General features: G+C 50.8%; 1 protein-coding gene across 3 annotated transcripts; it reads left to right on the top strand.

Annotated features, from left to right (window-relative positions):
* The first annotated feature begins 1,913 nt into the window (after positions 1-1,913).
* On the top strand, positions 1,914-25,398 carry MGAT3 (beta-1,4-mannosyl-glycoprotein 4-beta-N-acetylglucosaminyltransferase). Of its 3 annotated transcripts, none has more exons than XM_065838181.2 (2): positions 1,914-2,177; positions 18,886-25,398. In XM_065838181.2, exon 2 carries the CDS (start codon positions 18,887-18,889, stop codon positions 20,393-20,395), a length of 1,509 nt encoding a protein of 502 aa, XP_065694253.1. In that variant the 5' UTR covers positions 1,914-2,177; position 18,886; the 3' UTR covers positions 20,396-25,398. The 3 variants fall into 3 exon arrangements, with proteins under 3 accessions (XP_065694253.1, XP_071657779.1, XP_071657777.1); XM_071801678.1 differs by lacking the exon at positions 1,914-2,177 and adding an exon at positions 8,160-8,316; XM_071801676.1 differs by lacking the exon at positions 1,914-2,177 and adding an exon at positions 17,764-17,868.
* The last annotated feature ends 378 nt before the right edge of the window (positions 25,399-25,776 follow it).

The following is a 25,776-nucleotide window of genomic DNA, read 5'->3' as shown; positions in this document are numbered from 1 at the left end:
GGAGCCTGTTTCTCTAGTATAGGAGTACTCAGCGTGGCAAACGCTGTTTGTCACAGGACAGGGGAGCTGTGGTATTGCAGCTGCCTCTCTGTGCACAGGGATGTTATTCTGCCTATTCTGCCTCTAGATTTGTGAGCTGATGTTCCTGAACATTTACAATCTCTGAGTGAGCCTATAAGCCTTCAGTATTATCACATTAACATGGAAAATTGTTGGCTGTCTTCAAACTGCTCCAGGGATAATATCTGAAGCAAAGGGATACTGTTTTGCAAGCTAAGGAGGTCCGAAATAGCGATGTTTTCTTCCCATTACTGCCAAGCACCCCTTCTGTGATGGGTGTTTGCTGTCTGGGGGAAATGAATTGGTGAGTGCTGCCCATCCCTAATAGCATTTATACTCCCAGAGCTGAAATCATCCACATGAGCAAAGATAATGCTGCCACTTGCCAGCCATCTCTCTCTCAAAAAAAACCCAAAACAAAACAAAACAACACAATCGTGGACTTGATGCAAACTGCCAAATTCCCCCTGGGGATGCAGGAGTTGCGGGCTCCCTTCAAGCCCAGTTTTCTGCTAGGGACCCACGGCTGTCCCAGAGAGCATTGTCCTGTGGGTGAGCGACTTCATCCCTGACCCAGGGAGATGATGATGTTGCTGTCTTGCCAACATGTTCCCTCTGATATTCTATTGCTGTCATTGAGATGGAGCCTTTTGGTGTCCTCAAGGACTTCTGCTGGTGTGATATTGTGTTCTGCCACAAAATTACCTCCTTCATATGGTGAGAACTTCACTTGCTGCATTATTGTCTTCCTCCTCCATCCTCATTCCTTTCCCTCAGTACTTCTGCAATACTCCCGAGGCACTACTGAATCCAGCTGACCCCTGGCTGTCTTTAGTCATCCTTCTGGCTGAGTTTGCAGCACGGAAAATTCCCCTTCACTTATGCTGTCTCTGCCTGAGCTCTGATATAGTCTCCATCTTGGGCCTTAAAACTCAAAATTAGGATGTCCCTTTCCTCCCTGGTGCCAGCTAGGTGAGATGAGGAGAACAGGTGGAATACCAGTTCATAGGGCAGACTCCTGTGCATCCCTGTTAGGTTGCTACAAGCGCTGCTCAAGAGAGCAGGCAGTGGCAGTTTAACAGAGCCGCTTCTCCCCAGCAAGCCAGACAGCTTGCCCATCTGATAAATGGCAGCTTGGAGGGATGTTGGCACCAACGCTTTGTTTTTAATACAGTTTTTCTGAATTCCCGTTAAATCGTGAGGAAGGGTGTACTCTAGTTGGGCTTCCTTTTGACCTCTCGTTAGCTCTTGGCCTCAATAGGTGAGGTCTCACGCTTGAGTGTCAGCATGTTTGTAGCGGTGCCGTTCGGCCAGGAGTGTTGTTTTGGTTTGGTTTGGCTTTGTTTCCCCTTTCAAAGATGAGTCTGATGAGGAAGAAGGCAGGGAAAAGTTGAATTAAGAAAAGGCAGCTTTTGCGGTTGGGGAGCAGGATTGAGAGTCAGCAGATGCAGGTTCTATTTCTGGCACCGCAGCAAAACTTCCTGGATGTCGCACATCTCCACCTCGCCTCGCCTCCCGCCAAACAGCGAATGCTCCTGCCCCCCTGGCCCCCCGGGGCACGGGGAGGGATGCTGCCGGCCGGCGAGGGGCCGGCTCCGCCGTAGGGTTGCGAGGCTGCAGCGCGGCTCTGCCTGGACCCCGCAGCATCCTTGGGGGTGGGGGGCACCGCCTGGCCCGGCACTCGCTACCGCAGCTCGCTCAATAACGCACCCTCGGCCTTGTCAGGGACCGCCGGACCCCCCTTACAAGACGCTCCTTTGTGCGGAGAGGCGGGGGGCGGCCAGGCCGTGCCCCGGGGGGGGCGGGCGGGCGCGCCGGGGGAGGAGACAGGCGGGGAGGGCGGCACAAAAGGGGCTGCTGCAGCCCTGCCCGCCGCTGCCGGCGGGGCTCGGCTGCGCATCGCATCCTTTCCCGCGGCCGGGAGGAGGTGCCGGGCCGCTGCGCTCCGCGGCGGGGAAGGAGGAGCAGGAGGAGGAAGGCGACGGGGGGCTGCGGGCTCGCCTCGCCTCGCCGCGGCCGTCGCCGAGCCATGCCGGGGGGCGGCGGGCGAGCCGGGGGCGAGCGGCAGCCTCGCCCCGCCGGGGGCCCGGCGGGCACCGACGCTGCGCCGGCCGGGGGTGAGTGAGTGAGTGAGCGGGTGGGCGGTGGGGCTGGGGGCGGCGGGGGGGCAGCGCACACCCGCCCTCCCCGCTGGAGCCTCCCCGGGGCGGTGGGCGCTGCGGGCAGCGGCGGCGGGACTCCACTCTGTCCGTACCCCCCTTCCCGCCGCTGTCGCCACCTGCAAGTTGTGCCTCGGCCCGGGGGGTGCGTCGTCATCCCCTGCGGGCACTGCCGGAGAGGCTTCCCCCGCCGAGCCCCCACCTTCCCGCTCTTTATTTATTTATATTAGTGTTTGGTTTTTGTTTTTGTTTTTTTTTCATTTTATCTTCCCCCTCCCCACGCCCCCCCATAATCCCGGCATCCCCTGCTAGGGAGCATCGGCGCTGGGGAGGAGGGAGGCGATGCTGCCAGCCCCTGCCCGCAGATGCGGGCTGACCGGGGATGGAGGCAGCCTCCGGCCGGGGCACTGCAGTTAAGGCCCATCTGCTGCCCATGCTCAGCTTGCGAGGAGGGCATGGGCTGGGGATGCGTGCCAAGCCTGCAGCAAGCGAGGAGGAGTAACAGGAGTGTGTGCGTGGGAGGGAAAACATACATACAAATATATGTGTATGATCATCATCAAACGTCACCTCTCCCCCTGCTCTGTCTCTGTGTCAGGTTGCTACAAGTCCCCCCCACGTTGGGGGCTGGCTACTAAAGGAAGTGAGCACCCAAGTTCTCTCTGCTCTTGCAGGGCTGTTGGGTTGTTTGTGGGCTGTGTATAGCTGTAGGTCCTGCTGGAGTGGCACAGACTGGGGTAGCTCTGTCCTTGTAAGAGTCTTGCTCCCTGGTTGAGTGTGGTAAGGGTGATGGGGAGCACGGCATCTGCTGCAGCTCTAGACTTGCTCAGACAGCTCAGCGACGGAGAGAGTGTGGAGTGGAGAGAGGCTCCTGGTGCCTCAGCCTGTGGTTTTCCTCTGGGGATTTCTGCAGGCTGTGTTTCTGTGAGCATGCCTGGGTTGCTCGGGAGCCTTGCCTGTTTGCCAGCTGGGGTCTTGCACCTCTCCTTTTCACCCTAGGGCAGAGCTTGGGTCAGCAGAGAGCCTGCCCTGTCTGCAGCACATGGTGTGGGTGCTGAGCACCTCCCCTTCTAGAGAATGGCCCTCCAGTTAACTCGAAATCCCTCCCCTTGAGTGGGAAGTTCAACCCTGTGAAAACACTCAGTGACACCAATGCTAACAAATATGACTTGAGTCACTGGAAACCCCCAGCCCTGTGCAAACTGAGTTTCAAATTCTTGCCTACTCCTGCCCCTGTCTCCCCCACCCCAGCAGGCTGTGAGTCAGTGGGAACCTTTCAGGCCCCCTCCCCTAAAGGGTGGCTCCTAAGCTGTGTAAATCCCACCTGCAGAAGTGGCGTTTGAGTCCAGCTGGAGCCTGTGATTTAGGAGTCACTTGCAAGTCCTCATTGCTGAAGCCTGGTTGCTGCCAGCTCCCCTGGGAAGAGCTGAAATTGCGCAGGACCTGCCATTGCTTGACCCTCAGGCAGTGGAGAGCCATCTCAGAGGGCAGGGAAAACCAACGGGGTCCCCACCCCCCAGCACACCTCCAGCTTCCAGAGCCCCCCTAAACACTGTTGTAAAAGCTGTGCTGGCTTTTATTCAGCCTCGGTAGTAGTGCTGGAAACACATCCTCCAAGCTGAGGCGGGAGAAGAGTGATCCTGTGAACTATTCCTGGAGTTCCTCCAGCCCCCCTGTAGCATCATAAAGCAGGCTTTAAATGAAAACCATTACAAACTGCAGAAGAAGAGTGAAGCTGTGACTCTGCCACTTCACGTCATAAAGTCCCTTGAAGATTTATAGCTCCTCTACACCCTCAGGTGATTTTTGCAGTAGTGGTAAGAAATTCACTGCAAGGTATAACATTTGCTCCCTGTAAGGACTCTTGGTGATGCCTGCATAGCTTGTTTATTAGTGCCCTGGATACAGCAATTATATCCTTAGGAGAAGGGCAGGACTCTGGCTAGCTGTGGGTGAGTTTTCTTGCCACACTCCCACTGCAGTGGATCAGCTGCTGCCTTTTGTGTGGGCAGACCTTTGGTCCTAGCTGGTGCTGGGGCTTATCTTCATCAGAGGTGCCCAGAACATGGTGGACCATTTTGAAACTGAGTTCAGGGGCTGAGCCACTACCTGCCTCCCTCCCTCCCTGCAAATGCTGGTGAGATTGGAAAAAGAAAGATTTGTCTGTGTGGCACACAGGGATTGCCTTAGCAGGGAGGAGGTGGAAAATAGTGTGTGTGTTTGCAGGTATATTAGCTTCAGGATGCTCACAACTGTAAACATTTATCTAGGGTACTTGTGCCCAACATGAGACGGGGTAGCGGGTCTGGAGAGTTGCTGGGGGCTGCTCTGTGGTCACACAGCCTGGTTAACCTCAGCCAGGCACACGGCAGCAAGCGCAGATACAGCCGGTGTGTGTTTGCCTGGGCAGCCTACCTGCGAAGTTTGTGTGCTCATGTGTTTCTCATATGCTTTGTGTTTATCTTTCTCCTTCTCCCACACGCAACTGGTTAAGTGTGGTGTGACTTTATGGCCTGCCAGATTGGTGTAACATGCTTATTGCGTGTCTTTAAGGGATGCTTGTGTGACAAACATGGGTGGGTGTTTGCTGGGTGTATGCAATGCACACAGGTCCTGCCAGGTGCATTTATGGAATGTGTGTACTTCTGTAGAGTTTATGCCTGCAATAAGTGTGGTGTGTATAAGCAGTCATGGGTACAGCAGTTCAGGACAGCGTGCGTAGATGTTATTGTGCATGTTCAGTGCATGAAGGACACACCTTAGGACAGACAAGTTTTTCTCTCTGTCCCTCCCTTGCCTTGACCTGTCAGCAAGCAGAAATAACTTTGTTTCATTGCAAGGTTTGTAGCTAAGTTTTCAGCTCGCTGTGTCTGAGCTTCCTCCTGTCTTGAATAGCATCTTTAAGGTGCACTTGCTATCACAAATTGATATATTTCCTCCACCCCTGCTTGGATCATAAAGGTGGAGGAAGGAAGTGGAGGGATTTGGTGATAGATAGATGGAGCAAGCTGGGCCAGCATTCATTTCTAAAGGCTGATTAGGTTTTAGGTGGGGTTAGTTGCTCTAAAATGAGCCCTTTGTACATTGTTGGAATCTGTGACCCAATCAGTGGGATGTAGCTGGAGGAGGTGGTGCTAACGAAGGCTGGTACAGCTGACAATAACTGACAGAAAGGATGGTGGAGGGCGTACTGACTGGCACAAGAGGCATCTTCATATCTCTAGGTTGCTGTAAGGTGCTTGAAAAGACTGGTTCATGTTATCAGACCTCAGTTTAGAAGAGTGTGGATAGTTGTCCCCACTTGCTTTTCCCTACTGTCACTATCACCCATCAGTTCTGCAACAAAAGGTCAGGCTGCATTATATTTGTCCTGACGACAGGATGGCATCCTCTTGTACTACAATGAAGTGTTACAGTGGCATCTAAAATTTGGGGAAGATAGGCACACGGGGCAGTGCAATGCAAGGGGACATGGGGTGCATCTGAGGAATGCCTGCTCTTCCCCATCCTGGATGTTCTTGGAAAGGTGGTGACGCATCTGCAGTGCACATGTGGACTGTGCTATCGGGTTGGTGCTGCAGGCTGGCCTTGAAGAGCCCTGGCAGAGCTGTGTGCAGGGGGCAGCCCTGGGATTATGTGTGGCTCCAGGTCAGGTTTGGGGTGCTTTGATACAGTTAGGCAAGCGTGTTGCTAGGACTGGGCTGTGCAGGTCAGCGTGGTGCCACAGCAGCAATGCCGTGTGCAGTGCCAGGACCAGGGGCTTGTCCCAGGGGCTAGGGCAGAGTTGCAATCACAGAGATGCTGAGTTCCCCCTTCTCCTGGAGGACGTGGGAAGCGATGCTGTGTGCTGAAGCAGTGGTGTAGGGTGCACAAGAGCATTCCATGCCTTCATCCCTGGCTGCAGCTCTCAGGAAAGCAGAAAAAATGATTACTTTCCTTTTCTGACTTTTTTTGTGCTCCCTGCAGTGCAAACCCTTTACTTCCCTCAGGCTCCTCCTGAAGCACAACAGATACCTCCTGCTTTTCAGACCTCTGAACACCCGGAACTGGGCAGGTGTATTTTTGCGCTCAGAAACTTGCCTGGTAGAGCTGATGGGTGAAAGGGAGCGCAGCACTGCACTCCAAGCTTTCATGAGGCAGGCTGAGGGAAGCAGCAGCATGAAGGAAACTGGCTGCCTTACAAAAAGCAAGGGCTTGTTCTTGAGCTGTGATTTAGGAAGTGATTATTCCCTGCTTTGAGACAGGAAAAGTGACCTGAGCTGCTTGCCGCGGGGGCCTTGGCTTTTCATACTGAGAGATCCCCCACTGTTGAATAAGGAGCTTGATGAGCTCAGTTAATACTCCCTGTTTCCCCAACTAGGGGAGGGTCCTGGTCTGTTTCTAAATAGGCTTTTCTTCAAAAAATCAGCCATGGCTTTGGGGTATGATCAAACTGAGATCTGCCAGCAGTCTTTCAGCCTTTAATGCACAAGCTGCAAGCAGCAGGAGAGAGGGATGTGGCTGTTGAGAGGGAGAGAGGCAGTGGAGGCAACTCTTCCTTTTGAGGATCATCTGTGTCTTGAATTTTATGACAAGGTTTCTCTCCAAGGGCCTCAAAGCAACCCATTAAGCTTCTTTTAATTAGGCAAGCCCCTTACGTGGAGTAGAAGAGTGTCTCTCCCATCTCCCACCCAGGAAAACTGAGGCATGGACCAAGCCTGTGATGTGCCCAGGGGCTCAGCAGGAGAGCAGCAACCGAAGTGCAACGATTCCCGTACTTGGTTTGCTGATGTAGCCATCTCAGAAATCCCAGAGAACAGCCAGGTGCAGCTGCTGAGCCAGGGGTTATCGATAACTTTCTAGTCACTGCTTGGATCCTGCTGCCCTTTTCAACAGAGATATCGCCTCCTCCTTGATCTGCCCAATCTATAACCCTAGCTCCCTGCTGCCTTTCCCTTGGAGTGCCATTTTCCCCTTGGTGTGTAAATCCTGACAGGTTGGGCCAGGGTTAGCAAGCAGAATCAGACTCTGCCATCTCTTTATTAGGGCTTTGTGGTAATTTTTATCTCGGGATATTGCTGCATGTGTCTTGCCCGATACCAAAGCTGCAGCGAGCAGATTTGAAGCATACTGTAAGACTAATGCAAATTAGAGGCGCTGCATAACGGCTTCAGCAACTGTGAAACCTGTGATCTGAACGCAGGTATCTGCTACGCTGACTTTATCTGCGCTAGGATCCCCTGTTTTGGCATGCAGATGCTGGAACTGAGCAGAAAACAAGAGAGACAGCGTGGCAAAGAAAGAGACATGAAAGGGAGTCGCTCTCTCTCCTGGCTGCTGAGCCCTTTAAGAAAGAAGGGGAAGGTAAGCTGGAGCCCTGAGATTTTAAGCTGGTTGTGCTGAGCCTGAAGAGAGGGCTATGGCAGTGTTTTCAGTTCCTCTTTCCTCTGGCACAAAATGCTTCTTGCTGGGCAGCAGGGAAAAAGGAGGAGAATGGAGACCCGTGCAGACTGAGTATGTTGGGCACAGATGGACCTCGGAGGCTGCGGGAGCTGGGAAAGGTACGGAATTTGGAAGAAGGGTTTGCCTGCGCAGGGGCTGAGAGCGGATGGTGCTCACTGTGTATGAGAAGCCCTGTGTTCATGGAGCTTGTAGTGTGAGGGCTGGCTCTGAGGCAGAGCAAAGGGCAGGGTGAATTGGGAGAATGGTGCCCTGGAGTGATCAGCGTGAGCTGCACGCTGTTATTTAATGACCCCATTGCTGAGGGAAACCTCGGTGGCCCTGATATTCAGAGAGGCGACATCACCCGAAGGCAAAGGAGTGAGGCAGAAAAGCAGACTGAGATTGTCTGCTTTCAGCTCAGCTTTCCCTGTACAGTATTTGTGCTAGCAAAACTGGTACTTCTTTACTGCCTCTGTAGCATTTTCAGTTCCCTTTTTTCCTTCTCACCTACCCCAGCAGTTCTCTTCTCCCCACCTCGCTGTGCCAGGGCTGTCCAGCTGCAGCTCTCGCCAGCAAACCGCGATCGATGGAGGCAAGATGTACCGAGCAGCCTCACTTGAAGGGAACACCATTTGCTGCTTTTCTTCTGGGGCCATGTGAGGTCTCTGGAGAAGAGGTGGGTTAAAGGAATTGCTGTTTCAGCATCAGTGCTGTGTCCCCAAATACCTCCTGTCGTGCTGTTGTTCGGTGCAGGCCTGGCTGTTAGCAAGTGACTGTTGTGCTCTCAGATATGTGCTCCTGGCACGGAGCCTCTGTGGCCTCGAAATCCCTATCTAGCAGCAACTTTTGGAGCAAGGGTTGGCCACACCTGCATTCAGCTTGGCCAGGGGGACGATGGGATTGCTTTTGCATAATTTAGTAGTCTCTTAAATTATTTATAGTGCAGTTGTGCTCTGGAACAGAGTCTTCTTGCTTCCCGTGAGTGCTTGCGGGGAGGGAAGGGGAGTTTGTCAGGCATCCAGAGTCTGTCACTTAGCAAGAATTGCTGTGGGTTTCCTTTCTGCCCATGTTTGTTTGCATATGCCTTTGTGCAGCTGAACTGCCCTGAAAATCCAGTTCTGGTTTCCATGTCACTCGGGTGTGTGGTACTGTCGAGCATCTCCGTGGCTTGGTACTGTGCGAGGAGTTCCTGAGTTCAGAGCCTTGTCTTCGCAGTAAAGAGACAGTGTCAAGTTGGAGACAGAGAATCTGGTGCAGGGATCATCGGGCCTGCTCTCTAAAACATTCAGATGCTTGAGAGGTTTTTCTTTTTTTTTTTCCCATTCAAAGGCCAATCTTGTTCTGCCAAAGTGTGTTTTTAGCTTTGGCATGACATGGTCCATTGGACTTTACAAGACATCATCGGGACCTGAAAGATCAGGTGGTTCAGTAGCAAACTGTGCAGATGAATTTCCCATCATTTCTCAGTGGTTAAACCCAGAAGAGCAACCATTTGAGGGCAGAGAGAGACTTGGGGTAGTTTTTTACAGGCTCCTGCAGCAGAAGAGGGTTGTGAAGATGAGCTGGGTGGGCTGAGCACCTGCTCCAGCCACATATGAGCTTCATGCTCTTTGGCTCTCTGCCACGCTGTGGCAGGTTGCTGTACGATGGAGACGGGCTGTCCTGCTCCTGTCCTGCTTGTCCTGGCTACTTCAACATGACTGTGGCTTCCATCTTTGCACTACACATCCTTCTTCTTCACCAGCAATTTTCATGGTGGTCTTGCATATTAATTTTGTTATCTTCTCCTTCCTTTCTGACCTGGCTGTGGCAGCTGACTTCTCAGAAACAGTTAGATTTCAATACAAATGTTTATGTTACTGAAAACCTGAAAGGGGAGGGAAAGGGCTGAGGGTGGGGAGGGAAAGGAACTTGGCCTGTAATCAAGTGATTGTGGCAGTAAACTGCTCTGTCTACTGTGTTGCTGAGCAGAAATGCTTGACTTCCCTGTTTTTTATCTGCGCTGTGTCAGTTTGTGGCTTTTGCATTTGGGAATGCATTGGCCAGGCAATCACCAGATGTCCCTTGGACAAGCTATGCTATGCCACCTGGCCCCGGCTTGGTTCTCAGGTTCTTCAGCCTGAAATAAAACCCATTCTTTCATCAAATGGTTTTACCTTTTGTCAGCGATGTCAGCAACTGGCTAAATGCAAAATTCCTCCTCATCCTTCTCAAGAAATAAGGCGATGTGAGGGAAGAATGTGAATCCAAATAGTCCCAAAGCCTGAGTGACGTCCAGGATGGCATTTGATTTCATAGATGAAGACGAGCTCTCTCCCTCTTTCCCCATAGACCTGCTCCCAGTCCTTTCTGCTTGGTTTAATCTGGAGATCAGGGTACTGCTTTGCTTAGTGAAAGGGAATGTTTGTACAGGAGAAGTAAACATATTGTTGAGACCCAGGCCTGCTGCAATGCCTGTAAACAAGATCCAGCCATCTGTGGGAGGCAGAAGAGAGATTTATGTGACCCTGAGTTAAGTGCATTAGGAGGCTTTTGATTTCATTCTGGGAAACTGACCCTTTTCGTGGTACCATATGCCTGTTACCAGCACAGAGCTGTTACTGAAGATTCGGTTTGTATGAGTTTAATCTGAGGGGCTGTGATGCTGCGATCAGAAGCATTACATAAGCAGGGGCTTGTCTCTGAGAGCCCAAGCCCGAGGTGCGCTGCAGAGCCCACGTGCCCTTTGTCCGCCCTGGAGGTGGGAGTCTGGCCTGATTCACTTCTGCCTTGGGGCAAGGCATTGAAGAGCGCTCTGCCTATCAGCGCTTTCTTTCCGAAATAATAACAAAGTGAAGTGGCAGCGGGGGATCCAGGCGGCACTGTGTTGAGGTCTTGCTACGTCTTGAAAGAGGAAATGAAGAACAAAGGCAGAAGAGACAAATAAATGAGGGTCTGTTCTTGGTCCAAGAAAAATTCCCATGAGTTCGTGTAACATTCTCGGGAAGACATGACACTCCCAGGACTGGAGTTGATTTTTGAGAAATAAAAGGAAAGGGGAAAGAGGTGAGAGAAGGCGGGGGGAGGGGTGTTGGGGATGGGGATAAGTGAGGAGAGACACCCTAGAGAAACCTACCAGCATGGAGTCAGGTTTCGCTGGCTCTTCCTGGTGAAGAGGGGTTAATGCTCTTTGCATGGGATTGGCTGGTCACCAGACATTCGGAGGAGAAGAGGGATCTGGGGGCTGCCAAGCAGGACCCCTGTGGCCTGGGAAGAGGGGAAGGGAGAGGCTGGGAACACTCTTCCAAACAGTAATAGATCGGCTACTGTGGGAAAGTGAGCACACTGCCAAACACCAAGTGGTTGGTGATGGATGGGGGAGGAAAGAGGGCAGGGATGGAGGGCCAGCTCTTCCCTGTGGCCCCTAGGATCTTGCTGCTGTTCCATGGTCTCTCTTCATTTATTGTCTTCCTTGGGGTTTAATTACTCCCCTTCTTGATCAATCTCCGAGAGCTTTTTATCCCCGGGGATGCACAAACAACTGCCACCCGCTTCAAAAATAGCTGGAGGCAAGGTGGTGCCTGCCTGCGTGGGTCTGTGCACTCTACCCATCACCATGGTATCAAGCGCTTCTTGCCTCTTTCTTCCTTTAACTGCCTCTCTGGGCCCATGGGGTGCTCACTCCCCTCACCTTCCTCTGGGCTGTCCAAGCTGCCCCTTCCTGTTGTTTGGGCTGTTCATTTGTCTCCAGGAACTGTCCTGCTGTCCTGTCTGCACAGGGCTTATGTGTAAATGTTGATGGTCTGGCATGTGTCTGTTCTTCACCCACGGGCCCTCAGCTCTGAGGGTAATCTTGATTTGTGACTCGTACTCCACTTGCTTGGCACACATGGACTGCCTGCAAGGGTCTGCTTTGGAAGTAGCTACCTGCTGCTGCTGCTTCTTCCAGATCCCTACTTGAAATGTGCTCCTTCCCTGATGCTGCTGAGAGGAGTTAGTGAGCTCATGGTAGCTGAACAGTACTTAAAGCCCTGTGATTTTGAGTATCTGGGGATGTATCTACATGATACCACAGTTCTGATGGGAAGTGAACTGGTGAGGTAATTTAGAAAGTTTCTGCTGGTCAACTGCTGTTCCCATGCCTGGGTGCTTTTTCTTGAAGTTTATTTTTAACCCAGTTAGATCTGCTGATTTGGTGTTACAAAGCAGATTTTCATACGATTGACAACTTGAATTCATAGAACTGACAGCTGAGGGGTGGTGAGCTGTGAAGGTGGTGAGTGAGGGGAGAGAACCTATGAAACAACAGCCTGTGTTACCACACGCCTCACTTGAGGTCTCTGAAAGCGTAATTTTCTTTCATCCTCAGACAAAATGGCTTTGTTCTGTCCCTCTCTGCAAGACACTGAGACTAGCTGGCAGTTATTACATACTTCTTTGCTTACCCTATGGCTTGTCTGAGGATAAAGTTGCTCTTTTTTGTGTGTAGTTTTGTCCCCTTTCCCTTTCCTATTCCTCATCTCATGATGAAGCATTCCTTCTCTGCAAGACACCGCAGTACAGGACCAGAAGAACCAGCCAACTCCATCTTGCACTGCTGTAACTGCTGCATACTTGCAACAGTGAGCAGCAGCAGCAGTGCTGTATTTGGCTGGGAGAAAGCCCTGGCATCCTTGGTGTGTGTGTGTGTGTGTGTGTGTGTGTCCTGCAGAGTGCAATGAGCCATGCCTCAGCTCACCCTGTGTCCTGAGAGACCTGAGCTTGGAGCCAAGAGGTGATGCAATCTCCAGGCCCATCACAGCAGTCTTCATGGAACCAGATGTTTTGAGCAGGGTTGAGCAAGAATCCTTCCAGGAGATCAGGCATAAGTGAAGGAGCGCTTAGAGTGGTGGTGCTAAGAAATTTAAACCGTGGCTTCTGAGAGCATCTGAAGGATCAGTGTGTGCTGAGGCAGCTGTGGAACCATAGAAATTCCTATGGTGAGACTGGCTTTAGCTGAAGAGAGGAGATAAGTTACAAGGGAGCCCTGTACAGCTGAAGGATGCTGAGAAGAATATTTGAAAGATTCCAGTGGAGTTGGAAATCCAGTTTCAAGTTTTCTTTAGCATGTAGTACTGTACCCTTGTGGTGTCCAAGTTCTTGGATAAAATGAAATTGATGTCGCATAGGCCATTATTGGATTTCAGTAGAATTTTCTAGTCTTCTTTGAGCAGATCTTCTTTTAAACCGGGGGCTGGAGAATGATATAATTATGCTGCTATTAGTATATGGTAGTTATAGTAAGAACAATCTGTTCAAGTGGAGGGTTTTTTAATGGACTCTGAAGGTGTTCAGATGCCGGTCTATTCTGCTGACTTCTGGAAGATCAGTCTTGAGCCAAAATCCTGTCAGTAGAGACCAGGTCCCATGTGTTCTTTATGGAGGCTTAAGAGCTGCTTTGTCTCAGAGTGCACAGCTATCTCACTGCAGCTAGAGTTGTGGCATCTAAAATAACTGAGGCTTAGTCCACCAAAGAGCTGGACAAGGCACTTGAGAGAACAGTGGAAACAGTGAAGGCCTGTGGAAAGCATGGAGTCAAAAGTTAATGTGCTTTCAGGAGCTGAAGAGGTGAGCTGCCACAGTACTTAAAAAGCTGTAGGCTTTGTATTGCATCCATCTTAGTTTCTGTATGCAACAGATCATAGCTACTGGCATGGAGCACTTTGTTTTCCTACAAGAGCGTGTGTGAGAAGAGACACCTGTTTTCTTTTTGACCACAGATGCTTCTGGACAGTTGAAGACTAGCAAGTCCTTGCACACCATCCTTAGGCTTGTGGTTGACATTATGTATTATACATCACATGTCTGCCTTCAGTGGGAAGGTGAAGAGAATGCCTTGGCTTCTCAGCTATGCTTTCTCTCTTCCCTGGCCAACTTTGTCATTCATTACCTTGTGTGGATTCACCCTTTAGCTGTCTTTTGTTGTTTGTTGTTTAGTGTTTTTTTTTCTCCATCTGGTTTTCTTCCTGGCTTGATGGCACCCATTAATTAGTGATGTATGGATGGCAGCTGTGGAAGTCAAATGCATGCTGTTGTGACAACCTGTTAAGAGTGGTCACCATATATCTCTGTTCACCTCTCTATTGAAAGGGTGGGAAGGTGCTTAGGACAGAGCCTGGCTCTCCCTTGGCCTCACCTTACTTGAAGAGTATCTGTGCTGGATGACTTGCTCCAGCTGGTTGTATTGGCAGCAAGTCAGTGGCACCTTGTGGTCAGTTGCCTCAAAGCTGCAAAGGAAACACGTAGTATGAGGTATTGCTATTTTGCATTAGTGCTGCGGGCAGTAGCTCTTGATGAAGGTTGCAGAAGAATGTTGTATTCTGTCCTTGAAACTTGAATGGAAGATGATATGGACCTTGTACTGTGACTGCCGGAACTTCCGGCTCATGTCCTCCTTGCTTGCAGTCCCTGAAAACACCGTGGCATCTGTCACGTCAGAGAATTGCTGAGACCCAGCTACCTTCTGGTATATCCTACTTCTCTCCACTTTCCCTGCTGTCCAGCTTTGTAGGATAATCTTCTCTTTCAATCCTTAAGCAAAGCACAGTCCTGCTGTCCCTGAGCTAGTCCCATTTCAGTTGTAGACAGACAGTAGGGATTTTATAGTTTCTCCTTACTTGTGTGGGTGTTTGCAGGACAAAAGTAATTGGAGATATTGGAGTGTTTTGGGGTACTGTGACCCTGATGTGTGTTGTGATGCCCATGCCCTGTGGATGGCAGGTGGACTAGTATAATACTTCAAGGGCGGAGCCTCTTCACTTGCCTCTAGCTGGAGCAGAGAGAGAGGGAGTTTGGCCCTCAGTGTGAAGTGGGGGATCGAGTCATGCTGGATTTTAATATGCTGTGTGAAAGCAATTCTAACTTGAATTGTTGCTTTCTGTTGAAGTGTCTGAGTGATGGGCAAATATGTTACTGCATGGGTGTTATGGGATAACTCCAGGCAGAGGAGATGAGCATCTCTGTATCAGGGAAAAAACAGAAGCTTCTATTCTGACTTGTTTTCCACAGCAGTTTTTCTCCTGTAACTGCAGGAGAGGTCTAGGGAGTCCTGTGCCCTAATGAGATGGAGTGTGGGGTGTCATGCAGCCAGCAGCCTGTTGCATGGCCTCTTGCCAGTGTCCTCCACAAGAGAACATTAGGACTGGTGCATTGCCAGCTCTTAGCACTGCATGTCTTTCTGGCTTCTTGAAAATCAGGATATGATTTCAAGATGGTATAAATCAACTGGTCATTTGATATAATGGCAAAGTAGAATGTTAACAGGTGCTTGGAGATAACTCATGTGCCCACCACTTCTAGCTTTACTCCTCCTCTGAAAACCCTTCCCCTGCATGGTAGGCACATAACTTCTTCAGGCAAGAGATGCCTTACAAAAAGAAGATTTCTTCTTCTCTTGCTGAGGCTGAATGCTGCTGAAGGGGTTTATAACTGCATGTTTCCAAAAGAGCTTTGTCTTAATGGATCTGACTGTCCATACTCCTGGCGTTTTCTCACTGTAGTTTTTAACCTGAGAGTAACTTGGTCACTCTCCCTGAGATCAAGTTGATTTTTTTTTTTTGTTTGGGTTTTTTGTTTGTGTTTTTTTTTTTCTCTCCCTCCTCACTCAATTGTCAGAAGGGAAATAGCTCTTCATGCTGTCTTCTGTGTTCCTGGTAACTGATGCCTGCTTTGTGACAGAGCAGCTGGGCTCTTTTATGACAAGCTGAGATCTCCCTGACTGGTACCTCCGTTCTCCTTTCCACCACATGTAAATGTTCTGGATGAGGAAGGCGGGTAATAACATCTTCCTCCCCTGCTGGCCTTTGTCTCCAATTAGCTGCCACTCAAAGACACATCTTTCACTGCAGCACTGATCAGAGGATATGGGAAGGAATATGTGAGTGATGGATTTCAGCATCTTGGCCCACCCAAGGGTGCAGGAGCTCTCTCCACTCCCTGGCAAAGGAATCCCTGGCATGTGAGAATGGAGGTGGTTCCCAGGGAAGAGGTTTTGAAGAGGACGTGGCTTGCTTCTTGGCTTACCTTCTTTTAGGAGGGGATAAGAAATGTTCTTATTCACTAACAAAGAACTGAGCAGTGAAAGTTGCCTCCTGGGATATGTCTGCAGCAAGACAGCAGAGGGTACTGCAGGGCCAGCTTGCTTTGGCAGAGCTGCAGGGAGGTCTGTGCGCACCAGCCCGGCTCTCCCGGGCGCAGACAGTGTAACCGGGAGGCAGCACAGCCCTGAATGGGCTGAGCTGTGCCAGCGGGTGAAGAGCTGCTGAGCCTGGCAGATACTGATGTATGCAAATGTCAAGTGAGGAAAATAGGCTTTACCTCCTAAAACCATGCATCCTGCTATGTTGACACGACTTACCACACCCCAGGAAAGTGAAGCAGTTTGAATGTCAAGAGTTACGACCTTTTGTCTGGGAATTTCCTGTGGCTCGCACGGTGTCACAGTCAGCTGGGAACAAGATGGAGGTGTGCTTCGTGTGACTCGTTCAGCACCTGGGCTGGCCCAGAGGAACCTGGCTGCCCTGCATTTAAGTGTCCTGTAGGAAATGGAGTGAAACAAGAATTACCTGGCAGCCATTGGAATTGCCTTATTGGAGCAGGCCAGCTGTTTGTCTTGCCCAGGCTTTAGCATCTGAGAGGTACCCAATGTCTGGAGGTAAAACCTCAGAAAGTGCAGAATGCCTGATTGGAGAAAGCTGTACTAATTAACCAGCAAGGGACATTATCTCCTAACAGCCAGTTGCTGCTAATTCAGCATTTTCAGCTTCCTTGTGCCCTTTTCTTCCCCACACTTGAAGAAAGAGCAATAGCTGGTGACATGTAAAGAAAGGCACTGGTTACTCCTCTACCTTGCAAGTGATCTCACCGCTCCAGCAAGACATCAACAGAGTCTTAAGAAAAAATGCCCTGGACACAACGAGGTGCTCTTGGGGGGCTTCTGCAGCCCCTTGTTTTGCCCCCATGAAGAAAGCTTGCCAGCAATCCCCAAGATGGTCCTTTATGGCTTTGAGTGGGAGAACATCCAGCCCCTTCATGGCAGGGCCACCACAAAGATGGCCTCCCACCAGTTGGGCTACAACCAAGCATGTGAGGTTGGGCTGTGGAGCTGTGGCAGGAGGTGAGGGCCTGCCCTGGTGTGGTCTCCTGAGGAGAGCTGCCATTTCTTCCTTCCCTGCCTGACAAGATGGCCTCCTGGGGGCACACAATGCTGGGACGCTGCCCCTCTGCTGACCTGTGTCATGTTGAAGTATATAAAAAAACTGTAATAAACATTAACAAATAGGATCAAGCTCTTTATATATTTGTTTATATATTTGTCTTTATGTATTTGTATATTGTGTGTTGTGGGGATTTTTTTTTCTTCCTATGTCAATGCTGTAACTTTTCCACTAGCTTCAGGCTCAAGTCCCATCCTTCCGAGCCTGACCTGAGACTCCTCACGCTGCCACCCAAGCATGGGGGATGGTGTCAGTGGATGGTGCTTCTCACTTAAAAGGTGACTGCCATGTGCCCAGAAACGCTTGTCACTGAGCTGTAAGGTATAACCGTGGACAACCCCTCTAACAAAGTCCATATCAAAGGCACATGTTGAGAGCCGGATATGTTTTCCTTTGGGTAGTTGCCATCTGTCTGAATGTTTTATGGCTTTCCACTTCAGTATTAAATTCTCTCCAAGTTAATCAGTAAATTTGCTTTGCTGCATTTTACTTGAATACCTTCTGAAGCAGTAGGAGTGGGCTGGGTGCTTCTTCCTTTTGCCCCCATGCCCAGAGTCTGTGTGGCTGCAAGGAGCCCAGGTGTGGGGCTGGTGGCATGGGGTGGCTGCCCTGTGTCCCCCAGGGTTGGGGACAGCCTTGAAGGCATCAATTGCCAGCACCATTGGGCACTGGGTGGAGGGTTTATCAGTGATACCACAGGGTGTATGGTGCCTCCTGGGAACTTTGGCCCCAGAGGGTATGGGGCCGGTCCACAGAACCACTGTGGAGGAGTGTGGTGTGGAGGGGACATAGTGGTGCATGTTGCATGTATGGAGCTTGGAGCGGGTCTCTGCCTCTTCACCCGCTGCTGCGTGAAGGGTTTCATGCTCCTGGGAGGAGAAGAAAGCCTCTGTGTTACAAAGGGCTTTTGCGTGACCTTGTTCCTCTGCTCACCTTTGCACCAGCCTTACTTTCTCTAAGGAGCAGAAGATGAGTGCCTTTTCTTCTTTCCTCAGGTGAGCTTAATTCATTCTTGGTTGGTTGGTTGGTCTTTTTGTCCTCTTCATGGATTATAGTTTTCAATTGCTTCTCTGCCTGACAGCAGCTCTACGCTCCCTGCCGGGGCTGGAGGAGGGCAGGTGGTGTAGGCTGAGGATGAAGGCAATATTTTGTTTGAAAGGAGGAGCTCTGCACAACTGGCTTCTTGCTGGCCTAGCATGGATCTGTCAGGATGTACAGTATTACCAGTGGAGACAGCCAGGCGTTTATTTTAGCCACTTTGATCCAGACGCAAAAAAAACCCTAAGAATCTGGGTTTTTTTTTAAAAAAAAGCAAAGGGCAACATATAGTGGACTGCAAAAGGATAGGAGGAGAATAAAGGTGACAGTCTTAATTGTATTTTTATTTTCCTGTTCACCATGTGAACTTGGGTAGCATTTCCTATGAACAAGAGTGGTTTTTTAGGGTGTGTGTTGAGCAATCACTGAAAAGATCTGGGGAGCGTAGGGTTTTCCTGGCTGTGGCAGCATGGCTAATGATCTCAGTCCTTTAAAACTGCCACTCTGGTCATGTTTCAACCATGTATCCCGTAATCCCTCTCATCCCTCCTACTCCCTCTTCATCTCCCCTCAACCCTCTGGTGATGCAGGGCCTGAGGAGTCCAGTGTTCATTTTGTTTCCATCAATGCGTAGGGACAAGTCTGCCAAGTGTGACAAGTTCACTAGATCATTAGTTCCTGTTATTTTGGATTTCCTGGCTTACTACTCTGTAACCAGTGCTTTTCTTGTCTTTGTGAGTTTATACGACTGTGACTGATCTAGAAGTTCACCTTGGTGTAACCCCACTGGGGCAACAAGTCTACTGAAGATGGCAGGGTTTGGGAGGAGTAGTTCTTGGATTCAAGTCTCGAAAGACGTATGCTGATTTTGGACCAGCTTCCTCTCATCCCCAACCTGTCTTTCAATCAATGGTAAACTTTTTGCACCTTAGTAACTATTGAATGTGACTTTCCTTTTCATGGCTTTTCCACAGGATGAAGATGAGACGCCATAAGCTCTTTCTGACTCTCTGCATGGCTGGTCTCTGCCTTATCTCCTTCTTGCACTTCCTCAAGGCCCTTTCCTATGTCACCTTCCCCCGGGAGTTGGCTTCACTTAGTCCCAACCTCGTCTCCAGCTTCTTCTGGAACAATGCCCCCGTCACACCTCAGGTCAGCCCTGAGCCCGGGGGTGCCGAGTTCCTCCGCACACCCCTCTACTCACACTCCCCCTTGCTCCAGCCCCTGCCTCCCAGCAGAGCCAGCGAAGAGCTGCACAAAGCTGAGTTTGTGCTGTCAGAAGACACAACAGAATATTTTGTCCGTACCAAAGCCGGCGGCGTTTGCTTTAAACCAGGCACCAAGGTGCTGGAGAAGCCACCCGTGGGAGGGCGGCCAGAGGAGCAAGGGGACGGGGCGTCCTCGGGGCGGCCGGTTCGCAAGCCACTGAGCGCCGGCGCGACCAAGCGGCGCAAGTGGGTGGAATGCGTCTGCTTGCCAGGCTGGCACGGCCCCAGCTGCGGGGTCCCTACTGTGGTCCAGTACTCCAACCTGCCCACCAAGGACCGCCTTGTACCGCGGGTGACCCCCCGGAGGGTCATCAACGCTATCAACGTCAACCATGAGTTTGACCTGCTGGATGTCCGCTTCCATGAGCTGGGAGACGTGGTGGATGTCTTTGTGGTGTGCGAGTCGAACTTCACAGCCTACGGAGAGCCGCGGCCCCTCAAGTTCCGCGAGATGCTCCTCAACGGCTCCTTCGACTACATCCGCCACAAGGTGCTCTATGTCTTCCTGGACCACTTCCCCCCTGGCGGCCGCCAGGACGGCTGGATTGCTGATGATTACCTGCGCACCTTTCTCACCCGGGATGGCATCTCTCGCCTCCGCAACATGCGCCCAGATGATGTCTTTGTCATCGATGATGCTGATGAGATCCCAGCCCGTGACGGTGTGCTCTTCCTCAAGCTCTACGATGGCTGGACGGAGCCCTTCGCATTTCACATGCGCAAGTCACTCTATGGCTTCTTCTGGAAGCAACCAGGCACCTTGGAGGTGGTCTCAGGCTGCACCATGGGGATGCTGCAGGCTGTCTACGCTACTGATGGGATCCGTCTGCGACGCCGTGAGTACTACACCATGCCTGGCTTTCGTCAGTACGAGAACAGCACAGGACACATCCTGGTGCAGTGGTCGCTGGGCAGCCCACTCCACTTTGCTGGCTGGCACTGCTCGTGGTGTTTCACCCCAGAGGGGATCTACTTCAAACTGGTTTCAGCTCAGAATGGGGACTTCCCCCGTTGGGGTGACTATGAGGATAAACGAGACCTCAATTATATCCGGGAGCTGATCCGAACTGGTGGGTGGTTCGATGGTACTACACAGGAGTATCCCCCCGCCGACCCCAAGGAGCAGATGTACGCTCCCAAATACCTGCTCAAGAACTACCAGCGTTTCCGCTACTTGTTGGAGAACCCCTACCGAAAAACAGAGGGCACTGGGTGAGAGGCCACCAGGGCTCAGGTGGGAAATCAGAACTTCACGACAAAGGGAAAGAGTCAGATGTTTTCATATGTTCCTTTTATTGTTTTCTTTGGTTGTGGGTGGGGTGTGCCATTCTGGGGTGTCTGCCCTCCTTCCCTTCCGTCTCTTCTTCGCTTCATCCCAGGCTGACCCTAAGTACATAAATTCCTCAGTTGTGTGAGGGGCAGGAGGAGGAGAGATGTTGGGGACCTACTCTGGCAGTAGCATAAAGCCTTTTCTGCCATCTCCCGGACCTCTCCTGCTGGCTGGAGAGAATCTCTGCAGCCAGCTGGTGGATTTTCCTCTGGGGGAGGCTGGGAGGGTCCCAAGGGGAGGGAGGGCAGCTGTTCCCGTCCACCCTCATCCTTTGTGGATCAGAGCAAGCACAGATGTGAGTGTGAGTCAGCAGGCACAAACTGATGTGAGTGGTCACGTGTGCAGATGTGTCGCAGGCATTTTTTGGATGAGTGAATGTGCAAAAGCATCTCAGTATGCATTTATTTTTTTGTATATCTCTATATTAAAAGAGTATTTTGGGGAAGGGAAATCCTTTGCTTCCAAGGTGTTCTCCCCTCCTCCTGCAGGCTTAATGCATCTGTCCTGGGCTGTGTCTTGGCCTGATGCTCTACCAGTCCTGGAGCAGGCACATGGGAAGCAGAGGAAAAAGCTGGGTTTTTATTTTTATTTTTTCTTAAACTCCTTTTCCCCCCCCTGCCCCTGCAACACTGCACTGGCTTGGCCCACAGAAGCTGAAGCACTTTCCCTGCAGTATGTGCTTCTTTTGGGGCTGGGATAAGCTGCAGGGGACTTAGATGGTGGAAGTGTACGTTTACAAGTGCATGGTTTCCTATGTGCATGAGTGCTAACATGCATGGTTTTGGTATGCACGTGGGCGTTTGTTACCAGTATTGGGGGGGAAGGGGACATAGTTGGGCTTGTGTGTGTGCTTTCAGGAAATGGCGGGATCCAGAAGCTGTGATCTGTCTCAGCATGGATGACTTTTTGGGGCATTCACAGGGGAGGGCCAGTGAGAATGTTTGCTCTGCATAGCAGTGCTACACACGTGGGACTGTTGCGTGACTTTAGCTGGCTCTGCAACCCTACAGGCTGTGCCTGTTGCAGGGCTGCTGCTTACATGTGCTGGCTATTCCTTCTTGCCATGGGGTAAAAGGGAGAGGAGAAGGGCAAAGCTCTGAGTCAGAGATGGGTTGTGGGGAAACGCTGAGCACAAGATCCATCTGTCTACTCTTAGGGGGTGAGGGAGCTTGTGGAGAAAGGGGCAGACTCCCCCTGAGACCAAGAGCCTGTTTTAGGATCACCATCCAATCCAGAGAGCATGTGCAGCCTGGGCCGTGCAGAGAAGACCATGCAGAGGAGAGGGAATCTAGGATGACATTATATGCAGCTGGTTGGACCAGTGTTTGCTCAGAGTTTGCCAGTGGTGAGTAGTCAGGATCTGGCCCGTTGTTGCATTGAGTTGATTCAGCTGATTGAGGGGGCAGATCCACGTTTCCACCCTTACCACCCTTCCTTAGCAGATGGCTTGACAGGCTGCCCAGAGCCTGGGCTGTAGTGGGCAGAGGGTGAAAAACATTATGAACTTGCTCTGTTAGCCTCATGTTCCAAGCAGAGAAGTGAGGATCGTGTGATGGAGGAGGAGGAAAATGTTGACATCAGGAAGAGTGACCTTGACATCAGGCCAGCTGTGCTGAAGCAGGAGGGTTTCCATTGCTGTTAACTCAGGGCTCCATATTTCTATGTTCTCCAGCCCATTCCCACCCTTGCGCCTCATTCCTATCTCTGGATCTCTTTTTCTTTCTTCTATTCCCCTCCCTAGAGAAGTGAGAAACGTCAACAAAAATAAGCTGATTGCCTAATAAGACTGAAACTGGAAAAGAATGAAGATGAACATCTTTTTCTGATCAAACTGAGAGGGATTTCATCTTAGCTCCTTCCACATCTCATGTGCCATGATCACTGCTTAGAAGAACTGAAGTACCCTCTTTTTTTGGTTGTTTTGAGTTGTGTTGTTGTTTTATAAATCACTATTCTCACTTCTGCTGTGTCTTCCCTACAGAAAGAAAAGCCCCTTTGAGAACTGAGTGAAGGGAGAAGGTTTAGCAGGCAGAACGCTCTTCCCACGAAGGGAGGGAGTCATGTCACAGTTATGGGGTCCCTGTGCCAAGTGGCTGTATGGAGCTCTTGGGCATAGAGGGATTACAGAGAAATGGGGACCCAGCTGAGAAAGGAGGAACCTGCATTGAGCAAGATGAGAGCAGTGGCATTGAGGCTGCAGTGCAAGGGGAATGCACTTTCCCCAGGGGCAGCTGCAGGAGAGCAGGTGGGTTCAGCTCATGGGATTCAGTAGCAGTAAAGTATGGAAGGAAGAAGCTATTTTTCATTTTTATACTTGGAAGGGAGCCTGAGGTCTGCACTCGGAGATAAGGCAAAGCCAAGGGTCTGTGACATAACGCCACAAGCCCAGTGCCAGGCCTTGCTGAAGACAGGAGAGAACGAGTAGTCGGTCTTTGCATTGGTGCTTCGGCAGCACCAGAGCCCTGTGAATCAGGGGATAAAGTACATGTGTGCTGGGGCTGCACCTCATTATCTTCTACAGAGCAGCCTCTCCCCTGCTAGCAGCCCTTCCTGTGCATGGGTGTTTTGGGGGATTTTTAGCACACTGCAAGTCGTGGTTTCACCACTGAGGTATGGCCCTTGTCTGCTCTGAGTTTCAGATGAGCCCACAGCTGCAATATCTGGATCTCCTACTCCTGAAGTACAGCCTGTTGCCTTATCTCCCTTCTCCTCCATTATTTGCTCTATCTTTCTCTGCCTCTCCCTCTGAATTTCCTCTCCCTTCTGCCCCCTTGGGCAGGAGGAGAAGGTCCTGTTGGAAGAGCAGCACTGGGACTCTTCTGCAGGACTCTGGCCCTGTCCTCCCACTGGACCTACTGATTTCCTTATTCTGAGGGAATTAAATTTAAAACAGACTCTTGTTGTGATGGGAGGAAGGGACTTTACAGAATAAATGCATTCTTTTTTCTTATTTCTCAAGAATCGTTTAAACAATTTTTGATTTAAGGCCAAACCAGTCAATATTTCTGTCTAATTTTTGTCTGACTAACCCTGTGTTTGTCATCCTTAGGGAGCCAGAGTGTTTGTCATTAAAAACCTTCCTTCTTGTCCCTGGAGGGGACGTGGACTAGCAAGTTGACTTTTGCACAGTGATTTCCCGAGGTGGCGGCTTCCCTTGTGCCCAGCCTTGTGTGTACTGCTGTGCTGGGACCTCCACAGCCGGGGGGAACAGCCACTCTCCCAGACAACCTGCACAAGAGGGAACTCAAAAGCATGTGGGTGTGTGGGGTGGTGAGAGAGGCAGAGGAGGAGGCAGGTTTTTTTGTATAACATCCTTATTTCCCAACGTGGAACTCTTTGAGGCGAGCATTGAGGCTCCTTGCTCATGTGTGAACTAGGTACTGAGGTTTGAGAAGGGAAGGACTGAAAAAAGAACACATCCTGCCCCTGGGCTGGAGCTGGGATCACACCACCAGAGCTTGATGTCTGTTGGTTGTTGCAGCCATGAGCAGCAAAGCCGCATGCCCGCTGCCGCTCTGGGAGTGAAGCCGTCTGGTGGAGGGGGGTTAAGCATTGCCAGCCTTTCCCTGCAGCCCTTTTCAGCTCTGTGCATTTTCTTGCCCAAAACTTTTCCACCTTCAAATCAATTGGTGCAAATGAGGGCCACATAGTAGGTGAAGCAGTGTGTAGCATCCCCAAGCCCTGCGCTTCTCTCTTTGCCCATCTCTTGCCTTTCTTTGTGCTTTTCACCTAAAAAAGGGATTGTGTGCCTGTGCATGGCTTTGGGTTGGGGAGCTTATCTTCCTCCTTCACCCCAGGTGAAGGGGAGGATGTGCACTTTGGACCTGCAGCAGGTGAGCTTGCGGAAGCAGAGGGAACAGGGTAGGTCGGCTGTCTCTGCTCCCTCAGAGGACTAGGGGTTATGCTGTACCCAAGTGAGGGACAGAAAAGATGGTGTGGTTTGGTGCCTGTGTAGTTGGTATGAAGGGCGACATGCTCAGGTCCACTCTCACTGTTGCTTTCTCTGATCCCTGTGTCCTGCTGAGGTGTTTGAGGTATTTGCTGTTGTGCAGCTCAGGCCAGCCTGCTCTTTGTGTCTCTGTGGTGGGGAAACGAGGGGACCTTCTGCCGTCTGGGTAATGTATGAGTTGGAGTGGTGGGTGTATGTCAGAGCAGGTGGATATTTGTTCCTCTGTGCCCTCCTTCAGTGTATCCTTGTGGGATGGTGGGGTCTTTTCCTCTCCCAAACATCCCCTGGGCTCTGTCCCCATCTCCCAGCTTGTGCCAGTGAACTCTGTGGCTCCTGCACCTCTGCACTGTGATGACATATGTCTGGGGTCACCCCGGTCTGATTAGTGAACACAGGTGGTGAGGAGGGAAGGGATAGCTTGTCCTGGCTTCACTGACCTCAGACCTTGGTGGGAAAGGAGGGAAGTGAGTGGGAGAATGGTTCCCAAATCCCTCCATCAATGTGTTCTCCCTCATCGCCCCCCCCAAAAAAAAAAAAAAACAAACCCACCTTCCTTCTGATTTCTGAAATGTTGGACAAACTTGCTCTTATTATGAAAACAGGGGGAGCGGGAGGTAAGGGGGTGGCAGGAGGGGCTTGGATCCAGCACCAAGAAAGAAGAGCTGTTTCTAATGCAATACACTGACATTTAAAGCTTTGGGGACTACAGATAACGGCTCAAGAAGGGATCTGGAATACTCTGAGGCTAAGAATTCGAACTGCTGCTTTTTCCTTCCTGTGCGGATGATGATGCAGTATCATCCTGGAGGTGATCCAGCAGCACTTCCATGCCTGGGGTCCACCTGGACCTACTGGTGGTGTGGCCCCAGAACACCCTGCTTTGGCAAAAGAATGTGTGGATTTGCCAAAAATAAAAGAGAAAAAAAAAAAAAAAACGAAATCAGGAGTGTCTGCAAAGCTCCTTTCCACTCTGTAATTTATAAACTGCAAGTAATAATTAACTTTTTGTAAGGATAAATCAAATGTACATTCTGAAATCATTTTCTCTGTAAATGGTTGGATTTCATTTCGCCCTTAAAGGGATGCTTAAAAGGAGGAGATAATAAAAAAATAAATTTACAAAGTATGAAAGGAAACCAAGGTGTGTGTGTGTGTCACAGCTTTTCTTCCTGATCACCTGGTGGAAGGGCTGCTGGAAAACAGAGCAAGGGAAGTTGCTGCTTTCCACCTTGGCAGGACCGTGTTCCTGAGGAGACTGAGGGGGAGCCCAGCTGTTTTGGGGCATGATTCCTGATTTTATGGGCCTGTGTCAGACCCC

Source organism: Patagioenas fasciata, chromosome 1 (assembly GCF_037038585.1).
Source record: "Patagioenas fasciata isolate bPatFas1 chromosome 1, bPatFas1.hap1, whole genome shotgun sequence".
NCBI classification, from domain to species: domain Eukaryota; kingdom Metazoa; phylum Chordata; class Aves; order Columbiformes; family Columbidae; genus Patagioenas; species Patagioenas fasciata.
This window is presented reverse-complemented; position numbering and strand designations above follow the sequence as displayed.